The sequence below is a fragment of the Periplaneta americana genome, chromosome 16 (assembly GCF_040183065.1).
Source record: "Periplaneta americana isolate PAMFEO1 chromosome 16, P.americana_PAMFEO1_priV1, whole genome shotgun sequence".
In the NCBI taxonomy this organism is placed as follows: domain Eukaryota; kingdom Metazoa; phylum Arthropoda; class Insecta; order Blattodea; family Blattidae; genus Periplaneta; species Periplaneta americana.
The window spans coordinates 135,823,833-135,845,500 of NC_091132.1; the positions used below are offsets into that span (position 1 = coordinate 135,823,833).

At 36.3% G+C, this 21,668-nt stretch overlaps 1 protein-coding gene and 1 long non-coding RNA gene across 4 annotated transcripts in view; one reads left to right on the plus strand and one right to left on the minus strand.

Moving 5' to 3' along the window:
* The window catches only part of LOC138691246 (ras GTPase-activating-like protein IQGAP1), a 207,117-nt gene that overhangs the window by 83,675 nt on the left and 101,774 nt on the right, over positions 1 to 21,668 (plus strand). For all 3 annotated transcript variants that reach the window (XM_069813067.1, XM_069813068.1, XM_069813069.1), the window contains 5 exons: positions 4,247 to 4,349; positions 9,340 to 9,488; positions 11,009 to 11,155; positions 15,771 to 15,896; positions 18,513 to 18,635. In XM_069813067.1, coding sequence (XP_069669168.1) covers positions 4,247 to 4,349; positions 9,340 to 9,488; positions 11,009 to 11,155; positions 15,771 to 15,896; positions 18,513 to 18,635 — 648 coding nt within the window. The remainder of the gene's footprint in view (positions 1 to 4,246; positions 4,350 to 9,339; positions 9,489 to 11,008; positions 11,156 to 15,770; positions 15,897 to 18,512; positions 18,636 to 21,668) is intronic.
* Positions 1 to 21,668, minus strand: part of LOC138691253 (uncharacterized) — a 56,397-nt gene that overhangs the window by 3,297 nt on the left and 31,432 nt on the right. The window lies entirely within an intron of this gene.

Consider the following 21,668-nt stretch of genomic DNA (forward strand, 5'->3'; position numbering starts at 1 on the left):
TATTTAGATATCCTATATTACTCATTCTAGTCGAGATATTTTAAAAGATTCATATATTTATACACAGTGAATGCATTAAATGATGAGGCAATCATTCCAATAAGAAGGCTGCACAATAAGGCTAAAGGTATGGTCACACGTCGCTACTTCTGCAGCGATGCAGTACAAAAAACTGCGCAACTCTCGTACTACGACGTGTGAACAACTGTGCAACCCGAAAAGTAGCGGTTGTCGAACCTGCTGCGCTCAGCTTAGAAGTAGCGACGTGTGAATAGGGTTCTCAGGGTTGCAGCCGCAACATTTTTTATATCGGTTTTGTTGAAACTTTTGCTGCAGTTGCGACAAGTGTTGCCATCCAAATGTGCCAATGATACTTTTATTGTTTGGATTATATTTTAATGCTAGATGTGATGAAAATAAATTAATTGTAGCAGTTACTAAATGCATAACACAGTCTGAGTACATTTGCTGACGATATAATTCATTTTTTTAATTTTCCGTAGCGTAATTTCAAACAGGAGGGTTGCCAACATTGATTACGTGAATATGCTGTTGGTTATCATTTACGTAAGTATATAGGCGTTTTTAAAAGCTTTATTGTAAAAATAATGCCAATTTCTGAATACTAGTTAGGACAGAAAAGCAAATAATAGATAAGTAAGCTTTCGCATGAGTTTATTAATAATGCGAACATAACCACAAAATGTATATTGAGAAGTCAACACGGAGATGAAAACCTGGAGCAAGACTGCGGCTGCAAAAGTAGCGCCTTGTGTGTGAACAGACTCGCAACCTCCAGTTGCAACTTTTGCAGCGCTTGGGTTGTGCAGCACGAAAAGTAGCATGCAGCGTGCTACTTTTGGCTTACGTGTGAACACGACACGCAACTTTTGCAGCTGCAGTACAAAAGTTGCGCAGCAAAAGTAGCGATGTGTGACCGTACCTTAAGGCTGCATTGTTTGTCTGCGGACTCTTCTCAAAAAAAAAAAAAAAAAAAGGCCCATTTTATGTTTTCATTGAACTTAAGAACAGTATACAGTTATTCCAATTCTTGCAGTTTAAAATGGCATAAATGTGTACTTTCTACGATTTAGAGAATCTTCAGAATAACGATTTTCATATTACGTTGCACACACATCTACAATAATAGTTATTAAATGATTAAATAATTGTGTCCACCCTAAAAAAAATACAGAAGGGTTATTTAATTTAATTGTGTCATGTTTTGTAGATGTTCGATTTGACATGAAATGACTCCATGAGCCTGCTCATAAGTCAATGTGAATAATGGCAAGTTAAGAGCCCTGCCACTGCTGGGAGCGAAATTTGTCTTGCTAGCTCATTGCTAGTTCCATCTGTACTGAATTGGACTCTGGACAATAGAGAATACTATCAATATTTATGCTATGTATGAAAGGACTTCCTAGTTAGCAAATTTTTTGCAAATGTATGTAAGACTCATGAGAAGCTTCTAACAGATAAAATACAGTGGTTATCAGTTACTTTATGAATTGATGGTAGGGTAATGATAATTATTGGAGCAACCCTATGGGAAATGGAAGTACCCAAAGAAAACATTCCTCAACATCGTCTTTATCTACTACAAATTCCAACTTGAACTCACCAGGCTTTGAACGTGGGTCTTTAAAATGAAAACAATCATTGTACCATTGAATTAGATAGAATAAATTATATTAGATTGGCTTGCAGTGAATCTAGATATGAGTGACTAAGATCTTAATAGAATTCTGTTAGTCTGGCAGAGTTCAACTCTGTTTGTTATGTGGGGGCATTATATTGAGGTGGAATTCATTACTAGCAGAAGGATTTTAATATCATTCCTACTTTCAATTACCAGAGAGAAACTTTGGGTTAGTTGGCACTGCAACTGAAATTTGGAACTGCAGATTGACTCTCGATGTACAAAGACCATTTTAAAAATTGTGTATTACACCATTTGAATATCATAAAGTACTTTATTATGTGATAAAGTTAGGCCATGCGACATCAACTCTTATTTTTCTCCAGAGTCCGAAGAGACTGTAAACTTAACCAGGTTTGAATGGTGATACTCTGATCCAGGCTACTGGCATGGTCTAGGGGTAATGAGCTGGACCTATGTATTTCTGAGGTTGTGCTTGGACATGGGTTCGAATTCCGCTTGGGCTTACTATCTGGCTGGGGTTTTATCTAAGTTTTCCCTACTGTAAGGCAAATGCCATGTAATCTCATGGCAAATCTTCGGACTCATCTTGTCAAATATCATTCCATTATTGTCAATTGCATTGGCGATAAATAACGGTTTAGTTGACACAGTGTTGTTGAATAATCAATTTAAAAAATACTGATCCTAAGGTAAGTACAGCAACCACTAGAGGTTTACAATAGAGGACGTAGCTGCAATAAGGGCCCATAGCTCCATAGGCCCTTTTTCCGGAGAATGTGTAAATTTGTTTCCATAGTTTCTTTGTTATACTCACAAAGTTTTGTTGAGAAATTCTTAACAACAGTGCTAGTAAACCTGTTTATTTTAATATATGTTATAGGCCCTTTATCTATAGAACATGTTCATACATGAAAAACTGCCCTTCAAGACTGGATCTTCAATCAGCATCTCGAGTTCCACTGAAGAAAACTAAAGTTAAGGATGTCAGAGACTTATTTCCATATGTAGAAGAGCAAAGCAGCTCATTTTATGAGTCTCTTTTTCAATCTTCTGAGACTATGGAGAGGAGAGTGAAAGTGATGACAGAGATGAGTGAAATCGTGTGGAAAATATGGATGTGGAATGAACAAAAATGTCTTATCTCGTTCGAAAAACATTTTTTTACTATTCAACAAGTTTATGATGTGTTACCTTGTTTGATAGACTTCTATTCATTATTTTGTTTTGAAAACGTTTTTAACTTTTCGAAATGTTCATTATTTGCTATTGTGACTTTTATTTCAACACAATAATGTTACTTTTATTCACAACAATAATGGCTTTCTATTTCTGAATTTAAACACTCCCATCAACGATGAGTATTTCACTCCACACAGCAACACAGTATTCGTTATTGCAATCCACAGATGACAATGACAATTCACTTTGATTATTGAGAATAACAATGTACTCCTAATCTCAACTAATGTTCACAAAGCACTATTTACAAAACAAAACTGCCAGTTCTCAGTTCACAGTTCATTTGCCTTGGCTAGTTCTTCTAGCTCATTCACTCAAGTTCACAGTATATCGAACCCAAGACTTCTAGAGACAGTCCACTGAACTTCGAACTCAGGTCCCCCAACTGCGGTCCACTGCACGTCTAACCAAAGACTCCGGATACGCCGCACTCGCCTGGACGCTCCCACAGTTGCGGACCCACTCAAGTCGAACTCTGGTCTCGAAGGCTGGCTTACTTGCTTGCTCACGGCTGCTTCACAAAACAGACTGACTGGTCTTTTGAACTGCTTGCGCTTTTATTTTTACATTACACGTTCTCGTCTCTTCCATCCTCGAAGTTTCTCTTTCTGGAGACTTCCATTTCTCGCTGCTTCATCCCCACGTCACGCCGCAGTCGGTTTTTCTCCTTCACTCCGCACAGCAGCCAGCGTTTCGCAACTTTCCTCTTTCCCCATGCGCTGCGCCCAGTGCCCACTGAAGCTGGCTTTCCCCTCTCTGCCGCCAGTCTTTCTGCATGCCCTCCCTTCTGCCGGACGCGCATTCGACCCCCGATGCGGCTGTCACACTATGTTATGTGGAAAATATCTCAAGTTCTAAAAACGTTAATGAATATTATTAATAATATTGCTGTATTTTGTATGAAAATATAAAAAATAATACATTTTTATAGAGACTGCACACAGCTTATATTTATTTTTGAATTGAAAGTACGTTCTCCAGAAAAAGGGACCCATAACATGCATTACTTTTATATATTATTCTTTGGATTAAAATACTTTTAGTATTTCTGTTATATAATGTAAAAAACACAATACTACTTATCCAACAGTTTCATACTCATTGATTAGTGCATTTAGTGCATTGCTTTAAAAATTGCAATATATCTCAGAACACCATTTTGGAGTATGGGCCCTTATTGCAACTACGTCCTCAATCTTTTCCAAGGCTGATTTTATGTTGAGAAATGAGAATGTTTCATTATAAGTAAAGATTTCTGTACTGTCATTTTTATGTTGTGTAGGAATAGATGCATCAAATCTAATCAGTTTTACAATATATGTAAGATCCTTTCCTCCACAGAAATGCTGGACAAAAAGACAGAAAGAAGGGAGAGTACTGTGGTTAGAGGACGTTCAGTCTGTTGTCAAGCTTGCAGTGGATGAAATTAATGATGCTAAATGTGGTATGTTATTTTTAGTTATCCTAATTTATTTAACTTCAGTTTTCAATTACATTTATTTCGTAATGTTTTATTATTAGAGCCCGGATGTTAGGCAAAATGCCTTTTTTTAAACTGAGTGTATGTATGAAAGACAGACCTATTAGAGATAAACACGTTTCCATGCATTTGGAGACGATAGACCCAATTTTTATTTTGCCTATTTTAAGGTTAAATCCCTTTTTTTTTTAGCCTTTTTTAATTGTACATTTTCTATATTTTAATGCATTTAAAATAAACCCCACAGAAATTATATCAAAAAACAAAACAGAACAGTTGTACAAATTAAAAATATATATTCATCTCACACAAATATTTGCTGAGAATCTTATTCTCCAGCAACACATGTTTCCAAGACGTCATACACTTTTCTCCCCTACCGATTCCATCTTTATGTCACTTAACAAAGATCTTTGAACAGTTTAACCCTCAGTGCTCAGGTCATTTCGGGGTTTACCAGCGAAAGAAAGGGGATGAGGGAAGTATTAAAAGCAAGTCTCCACGTCCCGTTACTGTTGTCGCTTGCATGCACAAGTCACGCGTACTTTGAAGTCTCTAATCTCTTCTCACACCCCTCTTTTTGAGACAATACACAGTCGGTTTTTCCCAGTCTCTGAAAGAAAGTAGAGACAATCCTTCTGAAATAAGTTGTTTTAAGTTTGCTCCAATCACTTCAGTAGAAGTAGAAAGCTCTTTTTCCACCATGAAAACTTTCTCTGTGACAGACGGCTCACTATGACAGTTGAAAACTTAAAAAAACATCTTGTTGTGACATGTAACCAAGGAAAGTGAGTACCGCATGGGATAGTTTAGCAAGTGTTTGTCTATTTTTTTGTATGTTTCCATGAATAATGCCTATTTCACTGCCTATTTTTACTATTTTTAATGCCTATATGCCTGCCTATTTTAACCAAAATAAATGCCTAAACATCAGGGCTCTATTTATTATTATTTGACAACATGTAATCTTTGTATTTCATTTCATGAATAACTCTAGAAGAATAACAAAGGCCACCAGTGTAGTTCAGGTACTATACTGTAAACTTTTATTCCAACTCAACAATGTAATTTTATTATCTCAACAATAATTATCACTCTCTATAATTTAATTTCACTCCCGTCTACAATGGGATTTGCTCTCCGCACAGCAACACAGCATTCGTTATTGCACTCCACAAACGACAATGACAATTTACTTGGACTATTACGAACAACAATGAACTGTTAATCTTAACTAATATTCACAAAGCACTATTTACAATACAGAACTGTCAGTTCTCAGTTCACAGCTCGTTTGTCTTGGCTAGTTCTTCTAGCTCAGTCACTCGCGTTCACAGAATCTCGAACCCCAGACCTTCAGAGACGATCCGCTGCACTCGAACTCAGGTCCCTCCAACTGCGGTCCACTGCATTCGAACTCAGGTCTTCAGATGCTGACACAGTTGCGGACGCACACTCAATTCGAGCTCCGGTACACAAGACTGGCTGGCTTGCTCTATTCACTGCCTGTAACAACGCTGGCTTACTGACTGGCTGAATAAAACTGCTCAAGTTCACTCACGTTTCTTCTTTTACATACTAGGTTCAAAAAGTTCCCGGAATTTGCTAGCATCATAGAAACAACGTACCTTAAACACTATTCTACAGCATTCCCTTCAAAATAGTTGCCTTCCGCAACAACACACTTTTGCCAACGCGTGTAGAGTTCCTGGAAGCAGGCCTGGAAGCCATTTTGTGAAACCCGTCTTAGTGCTCTCGTCGCGTTTGCGATAACCTCTTCAGCATTGAATCTCCGTCCTTTCAGATGATTTTTCAGACGGGGAAACAGAAAGTAATCAGGTGGTGAGAGATCAGGAGAGTATGGTGGGTGATCCAAAGCAATTATGTTGTGCCTGGCAAGAAAATTCTTTACAATAATTGCGCGATGAGCAGGTGCATTGTCATGCATAAGGAACCAGTTGTTTTCTACCCACTTTTCTGGACGTTTCCTTCTCACTGCGTCCCAGAGGCGACGGAGGGTTTCTACGTACAATTCTTTCGTTACAGTACGACCTTCTGGAATGAACTCATGGTGCATGAGACCCTGAGAGTCGAAGAAAACTTCCAACATAACTTTGCTTTAAGTGTGCTTAAATGCGACAGGCTCATGTCAGTAGATTTACTGGCATGTGAAAGAACTCCTGCGGGACAAAATTCCGGCACATCCGGCGATGCTGATATAACCTCTGCAGTTGCGAGCGTCGTTAAATAAAACATAACATTTAAAATAACTTTGCCTTTGGAAGTGTCCCTAGGAAATTTTTGCTTCCGAGGAGATGTTTTCGATTTCCACTCAGATGACTGTCGTTTAGGGACTGGGTCGTACAAGTAGCACCAGTTTCATTTTGTTTAAGAAATCACCATCTTCATCAGCCATACTGATCATGTCCCCAGCAAAACACAGAACTTGATGTTTGTACTTTGCTCTGTGGACATAATTACAAAATGCGACGAACAAACAAAACACTATGATAAACAATTGCCTACAACTCAAAACCAATAATTGCCATTATCAGCAAACTTTAAGGAAATGACATCATGAATGTTACCAACAAAACAAATGTATAATATCCCTTGTTATATATTAATACGAAAAATGGTAGTAAAATTCCGGGAACTTTTTGAACCTAGTAGTATAACTAAACCATAGTTACGAGAAATTTCTGCGGGTGTCCAGAGATAGCTCTCTCGAATTATCTGGATATCTCCACTTTGACGGACTTCTGGATGATTCGGGAGGGTCTGTCCCCCCTTCACTCCGCACGTAGCAGTTTGCTTCCATCCTCACTCGGCAGGTAGCAGATGCGCGCGCAACCTCCCCTCGCTGCATTGCCGTAATACACCCCCTCTGCCCTCTCAGCATGCAGATGCTCCCCGTACCAGCGTTTCGTCTGCCGCGCGCCCTGTCGGACACGTGTTCGAACCCTGGTGCAGCTGTCACAATACATTTGCCTTTTGATCTGGAATTATGCTCGGACGTGGGTTCGATTCTCACTTGGGGTGATTATCTGATTGGGTTTCTTTCGAGGTTTTCCCCAACTTTAATTCGAATATTAGTTAATCTATGATGAAACTTCGGTCTCGTTTCGCCAAATACCACCTCGCTATCACCAATTTCATCAGTGTTAAATAACCTAGTAGTTGATGTAGGATTGTTAAATAACCAAGTAAAAAGAAACTTTCACTGTATGGTGTATACTTTCTACTTGTGACTGAATTTGTTTATAAACTGGTGCCACTACAAGTTGCAGATTTCAGGTTTCAATCTTACTTATTCCAGCTTTAAGAGTAAAGAAGCTTAATCTAGTAGTCTAAATCAATTTTAAAGGTTCATTTGGGTCTCTTAAATTTGATGCCATTGTGCAGCAATAAAATGTTACTTTTGAACTTCAAAAGAACTCCTTTTTTGATAGTTTATTGTATGTCATCATCATCATCATCATCATCATCATCATCATCATCATCATCATCAATAGCTATCAGGGTTTAGGCCATTTGGCCTGTTCTGTCTCTGGTGAAAAGCTGGTCTCTCCATTGCTTCTTCGGACGTCCACTATCTCTGTATCCAAAGGGGTCTGTAATTTAATAATCTCCTGGGTAGGCTATCATTTGGCATCCGTAGAACATGCTCATGCCAGTTGCTCCGATACTTGTGGATTGTTATATGTACAGAGGACAAATGAGTACTATTCAGTTGGATGTCCATTTCATTACACAACTTTGAAGATTTTTTTTGTACTCCTACATTATTTTCCTTTCATAGGTATGCTCACAGTCATTGTAGTTAATTTTTTGCTAAAATAAGTTTCATTTTTAATATCAAATGCTAAATGCATGAATTTTATCTAAAATTCCATTTATAAGATGTAGATGTGAGGCCACTTTACATTGTTGTTGTTAATTAATGCTGAATTCTTTCCTTATTATAAATGCTTGAATAATGGCGAAAACTATGAAGGGTTCTTATCATATTGCAAATTTGTGACACAGGAATTGTGGCAGAGGTTAAACATTTGAACATCAGATCAAATGGTAAACATGATATCTATTTACCTATTCAGAATGACTTCAACTCTGCTTTGCTGAAAGAGATATCCATTAAAGAGATTGATTGGTTGTTGGTTCAGATTGATTGGGTGGTTTGTTTGGTTTCCAGTTCTGAATTCTCAACTACTAAGTCATTGGCATCCACATCTGTGGAGTAACAGTCAGCGCGTCTGGCCGCGAAACCAGGTGGCCCGGGTTCGAATCCCGGTCGGGGCAAATTACCTGGTTGAGGTTTTTTTCCGGGGGTTTTCCCTCAACCCAATACGAGCAAATGCTGGGTAACTTTTGGTGCTGGACCCCGGCATTATCACCTTCATTTCATTCAGATGCTAAATAACCTAGATGTTGACACAGCGTCATAAAATAACCCAATAAAATAAAATAAACTAAGTCATTGGCTCTTTGGTCCCACCTTATTTGACAGAAACTTTCACACACATCATGATAACACAGCTCAGATCATGTTTGTTACACTAATTATTATTGTTGATATAAGACATAGCACCCATATATCAATTCGCAGAAGAGTGATAAACATAAACATCTGTTGACTCATGATAAACATTAGCAATCCGCAAGAATGAGCTGAACACAAAAATCGCCATTATCTGTCACAGCAATTTTTCCGGACCTGTGACAGCAAAATGCTGTCACACCACTCCTCCATACCTTTTATGATGGATGCTGCATTTTAACATTTTTTTCCATGTAAAAAATCGGTCTCCTGCAGCCAGAATTGATCATGCATGCTTTGGATTGAGAGCCAAGTGCATAAACCACTAGACTCCAAAAATAACCCATTGAAATAATAATAATTTGCTTCAAATTTGGAAATTAGAATTAAAGTATATGATTTTTTTGTTTACAGTTTGTCAGTCATTTGTGAAAATAAACAAGATACATCAGGATGATAATCAAAATATTACAATCGCAATCAATAATGAAGAAATTGAAGATAACAAAGCCAGTTATGATGCCAAACTTCGCAATGCTGTTAAGGATTGGAAGCTTAGAAAGGTATTTTTATCTTTTTAGTACTGGTATTTGAAGTGGTAGAATAAACCCAGCGGGACTGTTTTCTTCAAGCAATTCAGTTCTAAAAGGCTTATGCCTGAATATGACTGTAACATTGACTAAAATTTAAAACTGTTCATTTCTTGAATTTTAGCCTGATTAAGCTAAAGTATGCTATTAGATTCCAGGAACCAATTTAATCTTTATGACATGATATTTGTCTGTCACACTAGTAAGCAATATTGGTCGATAACTCAAAGCAAAATATTAACTGGTTTATTGCGAATGAAGTCTCAGTTTTGCTTGTTTACCAATATATGGGGTGATTCACGAAGATCGTGCAATACTCTAGGATCTGATTTTTATGATATTATGAGCACTGCATCCTTTTCCTCATTACAATTGACCAGAATCCATTAAAACCTGCAATTCGAAAAAAAAAATGGCGCTTGTTGAGTTTTGTTAAAACTGTCCTCAATTTATTCTTTGAACAGGTGGAACAATTCAAATATCTAGGAGCAACAGTAACAAATATAAATGACACTCGGGAGAAAATTAAACACAGAATAAATATGCGAAATGCTTAGTATTATTCAGTTGAGAACCTTTTGTCATTCAGTCTGCTCTCAAAAAGATGAAAGTTAGAATTTATGAAACAGTTATATTACCTGTTGTTCTTTATGATTATGAAACTTGGACTCTCACTTTGAGAGAGGAACAGAGGTTAAGGGTGTTTGAGAGTAACGTGTTAGGAAAATATTTGGGGCTAAGAGGGATGAAGTTAAGGAGAGTGGAAAAAGTTACACAACACAGAACTGCACGCATTGTATTCTTCACCTGACATAGTTAGGAACTTCAAATCCTGACAGGGTAGGGCATGTAGCATGCGTGAGTGAATCCAGAAATGCATATAGAATGTTAGTTGGGAGGCTGGAGAGGAAAAGACCTTTGGGGAGGCCGAGATGTAGATAATACGGTAATATTAAAATGGATTTGAGGGATATGATGGTAGAGACTGGATTAATTTTGCTCAGGATAAGGACCGATTGTGGGCTTATGTGAGTGCGGCAATGAACCTCCGGTTCCTTAAAAGCCATAAGTAAGTAAATAAATATGTTATATGTAAATTGTTATGTGTTCTGACCATCTTTTTCGTAGCAACGTGTTATGACATCTGTTCACTGAGACTTGTACAAGAAGATGGCAGGTAATTTTGCCAGCAGCCTTCTCATTCGGTGATGAAATTTGCATGGACCATAAATCTATTTTACGAAAGTAATATTTTGAATGAAATTAAATTTTATTTCACATGACAATTCATCATAATCAACCAACTTCAAACCTGAGAACTTCAGCTAGTTTGGTAACCACTAGATCAGTGGGGATGACTTTTTTTAGGGAGAAGGAAGGTACATGTGTTTATTCCAAATGATACTGATTTCCTCTCTATCATGATATAAAAATGAACATATTACAATTTTATAGTGATTTTAAATATGCTAAATTCCATTTTATCTTTCTAGAGCAATGGTTTCTCATGTCCTTGGATTGAACATTCTATAAAAAGTGGACGTGAAGTTTATTTTAATTTGGAGGATTTTACATATTCCTGGAAGAAGCCAGTAGGGTTTCAGTCAAAACTGAACTGCATAATTCAAAATCAAGTTGAGGTAAGAGTTTCTAATGTAATGTAATATATCGATAGTGTTAAATAGCAACCTGGTACAGTAAAATCCCTTGTAACCGACACCCAAATAACCGGAAGTACCAAAACAATGGCACTTTTGGCTGGGTCAAAAAAAAAAAAATTTAATCTGCCACATTGCCACAGACTGTGCCGTCAGTGTTGCCACATTAGGAAGTTCGCACGAATTTCCGTTTTCAGTGAATATTCGAACCTAAAATTAGTGTATTATTTGTGTTGTGTGATGTGTTTTAATAAATAAAATCCATACAATTTTTATGTTTATTTAGTTATGTTCGGGGCTGTCAATGTTCTCACATTAGGAAGTTCGCACAAATTTTCATTTTGAGTGAATATTCGAACCTAAAATTAGTGTATTATTTGTGTTATGTTATGTGTTTTAATAAATAAAATTCACACAGTTTTTTTATGTTTATTTAGTTATGTTTGGGGCCGTCAATATTGCCACATTAGGAAGTTCGCACGAACTTTAATTTTCAGTGAATGTTCAAACCTAAAATTAGTGTATTATTTGTGTTGTGTGATGTATTTTAATAAGGAAAATCCACACAGTTATGTTTATTCAGGTATGAACAAGTGATAGAGAAATAAGCTTCGCATGGCTGCAGTTGTAACATTTGGCAGCATTAAATACGAACTTTCTTTTTCATATATACTGGTATTTATTCATTTATCTGGCAAAATCTCGTATCCGAAACTAACTTGGTCCCTTTGGTGCCAGATAAGAGGGATTCTACTGTGTATCAAAATATTCAATTTTACAAGGGAGTGAAAAAGAGAATTTTAATATCTTGATCACGAACAAATATTTGACATAAAATGGTGTTTAAATCTTTTCATGTAAAGTTTGTATTCACGCCTTGACATAAAATGTGTTTGCAGGAGATTTGGGAAGAGTTTTTTGATAGGAATTAAGTGAATTCTCATGTTGTTAAATATTTTGACATACAAGATTGCTGTTCAGCACCATCAATATGTATCTATATACAGTGTGATTAATAAAAAGTTACCGCCACTTACACATTTTGAGCAAAAAATGTCATATACTATAAATGCTGATCCTATTTCTCAGTATTTACAGAGTTACATTTTATTATTGGAAACACATTAGTGTAAACATCTCGTGACTTCGGCCATCACAGCCACGTGACATGTAATGTCCACAACCTGTTCCATTCAAATAGTTCGTGCTTAAGCAATCTGATGGTTTCTTTGGCTGTGAATGTTGTGGTAGAATGCCGCATACATCTTCCACAGAAGAATATATTTATTTTTGGATTGTGTGATGGTATAGGTCAGAGACCTGCAAGAGAGCGATGCTTAACGATATCTGAGATCGGTTTTACCGAATGCTCTTCGTGTGTAATCGCTCGAGCTTGGGTTTGGCCTCCGCTCGCTCGAGATCGCCCAGGGGATCACTCCCCTGTCAGAACGAGTGCTCACTTCAATGACTGTATGCGAAGCAGTATGCTACAGTACTACGTAGTGCAGTATTGGTAGAAATCGAATGAATTCATTCGAATTATTTGATTATCAAAACCATTCGAAATAATAGAAATATTCACAATATCACTCGATTATTCATTAATTTTGCTTACCACCACAACAAGCCGTATGAAGTTATACAAAATATGTACTCGCATAACAGAATATGTTCCATTTTATGATAATGATAAGAGCTTCGAGTTCAGAATCATATGATGCAACAACAGAATGATAAGCTTTGAATGTTCTGTGTGGGAGTTGCATACTGACTCTTCTAACAGCCCCAGAATCTGACCCTGATCTTCATTAAATTAAACACCTGACCTACATGGCGATAAGAAAAAAGAGCGCTGCTCTCAGACTATAGACCTACGTATAGAATGAGTAATCAACATACTGCAATTTTATTGAACAATTCATTCATGCATTCGAATGATTTCATCCTACAATGGAATAATCATTATAGAAATCATTCGATTGTTCTCAACAATTATATATATTTAGTGGAAATTTAATTAATTACACATTTTTCTTTGTTTAGATTGAAATAGCCTGAAATGATTTTCTGTATAAATATATTTCATTCCTACTTAGTTTAACAATTAATCGTGATAATTACTGTAAATGCCAATGAAATGTTTGGTTATATTACTATAAAACGTATATAAAACAGACAAATTACAATTTAATACGTGATAACTAAAAATGTCTATCGATGTATGAAATGCAAATAATAAATTAGTAGCGATATATTTTGTTTCATCTCGGACGTAGTATGAACTTTACTCATACTAACTTGGGAATATTTTTATTTTTTATTTTAGTAGGTTATTTTACGATGCTTAGGTTATTTAGCGTCTGAATGAAATGAAGGTGATAATGCCGGTGAAATGAGTCCGGGGTCCAGCACCGAAAGTTACCCAGCATTTGCTCGTATTGGGTTGAGGGAAAACCCCGGAAAAAACGTCAACCAGGTAACTTGCCCCGACCAGGATTCGAACCCGGGCCACCTGGTGTGGACAATCCTATGTACTTTAAGGTATTCTTATCCCTTACTTCTCTGAATTTAGTCCAAGCAGAGCTAGTAACTGCTTTCCCTTTTTTCCAATACTCTGACTCTGCTAATTTAATTTTATTTTTGCTATATACTTTCGACATCGTGTCTTGTAATCTTTTACCATCAACAGAGACGGTGTCCGAGCATCTGCTTGAGATCGACGTCGATACTATTGAATCATCATCAACATTCGTTTTGATGTAACGTACTGATTAGACAAGCCTACAATTCACCTACTGCTTACTGCTACCGGAAGAGCACTCATGAACACCGAGCGCTCGTCCTCAGACCCGATCACTCGGTGTGTTTCTTTACTTCGTGATTTATCGGAAATATTCGTAGATGATCGCTATTCATTCCGTCAGTGCCTTCCTGGACTGATAACGATATCCCGCGCTCGCTCTGATGCAGGTCTCTGGTATAGGTCTTGCAAGTACGGATTACCGACGGAAGGAATGCGAGTCAAACACTGCGGTAAGGAAGACCGGGCGAGAGGAAAGGTCACGAGATAACTTGAATGATATTCGAGAGTACAGTCGGAAGAGAAATGACATCGATAGAATCAGTCTAGCGTTGTGATAGTTACATTACGACTTTATTTTGTTCCATTGCATGTGAATACGTGTCTTGTATCGCACGGTATTATTATTTCATTCATAAACATATGTTGTGCGTTTAATTAGCTTCGAATTTTACTCTTGCTACGTTCTTTATTTCCACAGCGATGTCCTCATTTGTTCATCTTCTTGGAAGAGACAGTACTTCCATCGGCTTGCACCTCTCCACCATTGGTTTTCGGTAATCGTTTCTTGCGCGAGCTATAATTCTACTACTACTTTAGTTAAATGTCACAGACAGTATCCTATCTGCAGGATTTCGAATCGTAAAACAGTTCAAAAGACTTTCAGCACTTTGTGAGAAACAGGTTCGGTTCCAAGTGTTGCAATTCACAATGAACATAATGCTGAACATTACATGGTTGAGCATCAGTATGTGGTGTGGGGTTCTACATGATCAGCTGATTGGGCCATTCATTTTTCTGGGCTGCTTGGATGATGCACTTTATCTGAAATTTTTACGAGAACTGATGATGTTCCTTCAGCAGCAAGATGCCATATCATGTTCCAGCACAATGGCGCACCTCCATACTTCAACTGCACAGTGGTAAAACACTTACATGTGCATTTCTCTGAAAGATGAATAGGACAGAGTGGTTTTCACTCCTGGTCTCCTAGATCTCTCCTCATTAAATTATTGCGTGTGTGGATGGATGAAGAATATTGTTTACTGAATGAAAATGCAAACCTGTGAGGAGCTACTTGCACGCATCATGCATATCACTATGGAAATCGAAGATAGTCCTGTGCAGCTATGTAGAGTGAGGAGAGCAGATCATAAGCTTGCGGCCAAGTGTATCTAAGTGGATGAAGGAATTTTTTTTAAATGTTTTGTAATGTGTGCAAGACTGATCATAAGGTGCAAAATTGAAGTCTAAAGAATCGAGTTGCTATAATTGATGTGATGTCTAACAATTATTGTTCTGTTAAAATGCGTAAGAATAATGTAATTTTATAGTTAAAGAATTGGTTTAAATAAAATTCTGTACAGAAAGTTTACCTGTCAGCATCGAACTCATGAATGTAACCCAGGCATTGATCTTAGACAATCATTGCATGTATAGGGTGCACAATGAGCCAAAGTGAGCCCAAGATCCATCCTGGATCCGGCCCTCGACAAGCCAAGTCAAGCTATAGCAACATAAAGTTGTTCATTATACTGCGACTTATTTCTCATATTCCTCAGCATCAACATTTATTTTATGGACCAGTTGTTTTGTATATTATATCCTTATTCTCTTCTGGATTGAAAACCAACACTATTACTGACTTTAGTAAGAATCTCACAACTTCAAACTTCTCCTATGTATAACTTTGTAGGTTATGTGTGTGCATGCTCACTTGAATATATTGTGCATAGTTTTTAAAATGTGTGTTTCATAAAATTATATGTTGTTTCATACTATGTTTTTATTTTGCAGCATAAGCCATTAGAAAAATGGTTGATTGGTCTTCAAGCACGATGCAGGGGTTATTTGCTAAGAAGGAAATTTGGTGATCGACTGGAATTCTTCTACCAACATACCAGTGATATAGTTAAAATCCAGGTAAATTATTATAATATTGTAATGATTATTATCTATTGTGTCTAATTCAGCTAATAGATTTTAACTGCAATTGATACCAGAACATTGTCGAATCATTGGAAATGAAAAGGCTGATGAATTGGCAGAAAAAGAGACAATTGTACAGCTGATAACCCAGAAAGAAGTATCTTATAATAGCATTAAAATTCATCTGAAAAGAGCTCTGCCAGATTGGATTTCGACCTGAACCTTACTGCCCTCTGTGTGACTTATTAGAAGAAATGAACAGAGAACACCTACGAAAATGTCTGTCCCTGAAATCCACCTGTGAAAGTGATAACTATTGGGAAGCTAGAGACCTAATGGGAAAATTGTATAAAAATGTAAATAATCTATGTCATTAGATTTTTTTTTTAATCCAATAATAGATACTTGATTCTGCATCATTCTTGGTCCCCCCAGTTGAGAATCACTGGTTTAGGTCTTTTGTCGTCCCTTTAAGTTCCTCCCCTTCTTTCCGGTTATTATGGCAACATACGAGGGTCACTTACTATGTCATGGCAACTATTTTTTTTGCAGGCAAATGTTTTGTTATACAAACATTCATAATATACATATGAAAATACACAATATACTTTATACATCTTGATTACACAACTTTTAACACTATATCACTTTGGAAAACGTATTATAAGACTTTCACATGTTAAATTTTTGTTACCTAGTTAATACGTTTCGGCCATCATCAGAACTGGTTGTTGCTGGTCTTGGTGCCTCTTGTTTTGTACGAAATATACAAACACACAAAAATACATCCAAATGAAATTCTCCACACACAACTCAATTTCAGAACACACACTCTTTGACTCTGCAATACCTACACAAACATATCCCCACAGGAAACAAAACAAGAGGCGCCAAGATCAGCAACAACCAGTTCTGATGATAGCCGAAAGCAGGTCGAAACATGTTAACTAGGTAACAAAAATTTAACACGTGAAAATCATATAGTACGTTTTCCAAAATATACTTTACCAATAATGTCTCTTACAATGGTTACTCAGGAAGTATTGTAGACAATGGAAAAGAGTAAAAATAAACAAATTCATCTACCATAATAATGTTGAGCACAATAACCTGCACGCACATTAACACATTAAGAACCTTCGAAGTAATCACCAAGGCAATCAACCGTTCACTGCCAACGATGAGGAAGGTGAAGAGTGCTCCATTGTACAGTCTGGTAATCTCGCGTCACACTGTGTTAGCAATGTCTTCTTGTGTAGGGAAGCATCTCCCATGCAATGGAGCTTTCAATTTCGGTATCAAATCGAAATAGTATGGTAACAGATCGAGCGAGTAGGAGGGATGATCTAGTACTTCTCATCTCCAGCACCGTAAACGGGTCTTAACAATGTCTGCTGTATGGACTGTTGCATTATCATGAAGGATGATAGCATTGCTCAACAACTGGGGACGTTTCTGTACCTTCTACGAGTTGTGCGTGACATTTTCTCGCGTTTTGAAGCACTGCTATTTTTACGTACCTATATGCTTGTTGTTCTAGCCGACTGACACCCATACTTGACAACGGTTGAAAACCAACTAACTTTCGCGCATTCCTTCCTCTTTCGTCCTTGAATATCTACACCATCTAGTGGCATTAATAGGCTAAGTACCATACGTCTCAATGTCATTGCTGCATATCGAAAAATGTGGATTGCGGTCTGGAAAAAAATAGTTACCATGACTTAGGAAATGACCCTAGTTATTTGCTTCTCTTTAAATATTTTTTCTAAATCCATCTCTTTCATTCCTAATCCTCTGATGTTTCAGGTTGCAACTTGTAATCTATTGACTATTTCTAATGTTTGTCTTTAGCATGCTTTAGTTGTTGTCCATTGAGTCTTCCAGCTGTCTTCTGTGAAAAATTTGAGTATGAGATTAATTCTGAAGGAGGTACCAATCCCTGGCAGAATTTGGGGTGACAAGATTGCTTGTTTTTAGACATAATCATTCAGCTATGATACATATTATTCCTATATGAAAAGCTGCTTTTTCCGCTTCCGCTCCTGTCTTGCTGTCTAAGTCTTCAGCCTTGTTACTCCAGGCTTGGGCTCTCCACATTTGTGTCCTCTGGAGAGTGGGTGGTCCAATATAATGCCTCCAGACACTGGGAATATTGTTGATCCACGGGTACTTATTATCATAGCTGTTCAGACTACCCTACCATAACTGGTGGAATCGTCCATGTGCCACCCAGGAGACATGTCTGATAGGGGTTACAAGGTCCACCATGGATACGTAAAATAAAATGTAAAATATTTGCTCAGATCATTATGTCCAAAACTTAAAATTCAATTGTGGGTTTCTATTGCAGTGTAAATAAAATATTTATTTACGTAATAATCTATGTCATTATTATTACCATCATATATTAGGCCTAGTGGTCTGTTACAGTTTCACTCCATTGTTTCAGGCTTCAGCAGGCAAGCCAAAGATCTTTTTCCTAAAGGATGGTTTATTATTATTGTTATTGTTATTATTATTATTATTATTATTATCATCATCATCATCATCATCATCATCATCATCAGCCTTCATGTATTAATATTGTTATTTAATTATTGTTTCTAGTCTTGGTGGCGTTCAGTTTCACAGAGAAGGAAATATTTAATGATGTTGGAACAGCAGCGAACCATTTGCGGAAATAGTTACGAGCAAAATAAAGTGATAGACTTGAATTATTATAAAGCACAGGTAAGGTGGATAAATTTTCATAATTTGGTATTCAGTTCTTTATTTTCTAGATTAATATTTTAACAAATTTTAAGGTAGTTGTAATGATAATAGTGAATTCTCTATACATGTATATCTAGTTATTGAAAAGTTTTAATTTATGTAGAAAAAGGAGCAGGGATTAGCATATACTGCGAAGTTTTTGCACATTCCTTGTCACTTACAAGGGATGTGCGTGACCTCGAATGCTCAGAACCGCACGAAAATGTGCTTAGAATATAAATCGCTCGTCCCAGAAACAGTGGTATGAGTCATTCTCATGCAATGCTGCACGTCTTACCATGAGACATTTGAATGATCACCTATTCAAGGTCTAAGAGAGGAACTTTGGTATGGGAAAGAAACAAACTATCGATATAATAGGACCAAAAACACACATATTTCAATTTTGTGACTATCTATATATATAATTTGAACTGGTAATGAAAATTACTGGAAAATGGCTGAATGGATTTTAATTAATAACCCGTCATTTTGAAGCTTTGCACCCAAGGATTTTCAGAAAAATAGTAAGTTTCAGTGAAGTGTTAGTTTTCCTACATAATTTTCCTATTTTCCGAAGTCCATCTTTCGTCAGTTTTGAGAACCAATTGCATTTCAGTAAGAAACAAAACACACACTACAATAAACAATAGGCTATTACACGAAGGCCATGGCCTGCAGAATTGCTGACATATTTAGAGCTCAAATTCAATTGTTTATTAAAAACTTCAAGACTTATTAAAAATAATTTACAGGTCTGATTCTGCAGTGTGTAATTTTCTGAGTACAACTGTGTATTGGATATTAAAATCTACAAAACTTAAAGTGGTTTGATGATATTGTTACCATTAGAAATGAAATATTGTTATAGTTAGTGCCAAGATGTGACTATTTTTCATTAATTATACATATTAATGCTCTATTGATGATATGAAAGTGAAACGTTTTGGGGTTATGCAAGTACATGTGGAGAATATCTTAAATTAGATCTTCATTTCTATAATTTACTGAGTGGCAGCTATATATAAGTGGGGTTGGGTCTTTTTGATATACTTAATGGCGGTGTGGTGTAGATATTTACATGTGTCATTTTCTTCAGTATTGGCTTGAGGAAGAGCGCAAAAATTAAAATTCCTAACGAAAGACCAAAAGGTATTACTTACTGATAAAATAAGAAGCCTACAAAATTATGTAAGTCTCCCGATCATTTCAGCAAGATCTCTTAGCAGGACTATTACACTCTTACTACATCATACTACTTTTGACCAATAAAACGGTACAAAAGGACATATTTCAACCAATCATGGCTGCTTATCGCACAATTTTATCGGGTCCCTAGCATTTGTTTAATTTTATCGCATCCCTAGCATTTGTTTAATTTTATCACGTCCCTAGCATTTGTTTCTTTGTTTGCCAACATTTGAAACTGCGCTGGTCTGGATGTCAAAAAATATATATATATATATATATATATATATATATAAAATTACAAATCACTCCAGTCGATGCACAGCAGTTTCAAATATGACTCGCATTGGCATTCTAGAACAAGAATTAATAAAAATCACTGATCATACCTATGCATCTTCTGAAATCCGATTTACAAATAAATGAAGAGCACCATTCGGAAATCCTGAATAAGTTGAATACACCATGTAGGCCTAAATCAACGAGTTCCACTTCTATTACGCACACGTCCAATATAACATCAATTGAACCACCAACCACATTCAAATTTGAAAATTGTACATTCAATAATTATTCCTTTTAAAATTATTCATTCGGAAATCCTGAATAAGTTGAATACACCATGTAGGCCTAAATCAACGAGTTCACTTCTATTACGCACACGTCCAATATAACATCAATTGAACCACCAATCACATTGAAATTTGAAAATTGTACATTCAATAATTATTCCTTTTAAAATTATTCATGTTTATTTTTTATGTCATCGTCATTAATTAAAACTTTTCTAACACTTGTGTACAGTATATTAGTTAGGTTATGTTATAGCTTCTGCTATATGATATTATGGATAGTCACGTATCAGAGATTGTTTAATATTAAGATTTATTGAAAATCATCTGTCAAGTAACGTTGATTACTGGGATTCGGATAATTGAAGTGGAATGTTGCATTTTAATACAAATGAAACTGAATCAACAATGCCTTCTTGACTAGTAACAGTCCACAGAGTTCAATGATGATTCCATAGTTGGCACAACTGATACCGGTAACAAGAAAACATAATCATAAAACACTACTGCCATCTAGCGTAATGTTGAGATGGTACAATAATAATAATAATAATAATAATAATAATAATAATACTTATTTGTCAGAAACCAGTGTACAAGGCCTGGATATGACATCGTCAGGTTCGATAGTTGATACATTTGAAGACAGTTGTATTTTCATAAGCCAATTAATATTTTATTGTATTGGAGTACTTTGTTACTTCTAATCTTTATATACTTTCTTCTAATCGTGTAATAGTCAATTAAATCCCACTCGAGTTTTGATTTTCTCTAGATAAATCAAAACCTCTAGTGAGATTACTGTTGATAAAATGATTTTACCCTCTAACATTTCAAGCTCTACTTGCAGCAACTATACCAAGATGCTATGTCTATTGTTCGAAAGCATAGCAAACCTGACATTTTTTAACTTTCACCTACAATCCACAATGACCTGAAATAGCTATTGCTTTTCTCCCACATGAAACACCCACTGATGTCCTGACATTGTTACTTGCGTTTTCGAGTTGAAACTCAAAAACTGAAGGTGGATAGGTTCAAGAAAAAGTATTTGGCATAAAAAAACCATTCAGAGAGAATATGTTTCATTACTACGGAAGCAAGTAACTTTCAAAATGTCTGGTATTTTTCGTTGAAAATAAATCTGAAAAAAAATTGAACTTCTAATGAACTTAATTTGCAGCATTTGCTGCACAAGCCACTAGTATTGCTATATTTCCCTCTGCTTAAAATAATTATGCTATCTGAACAA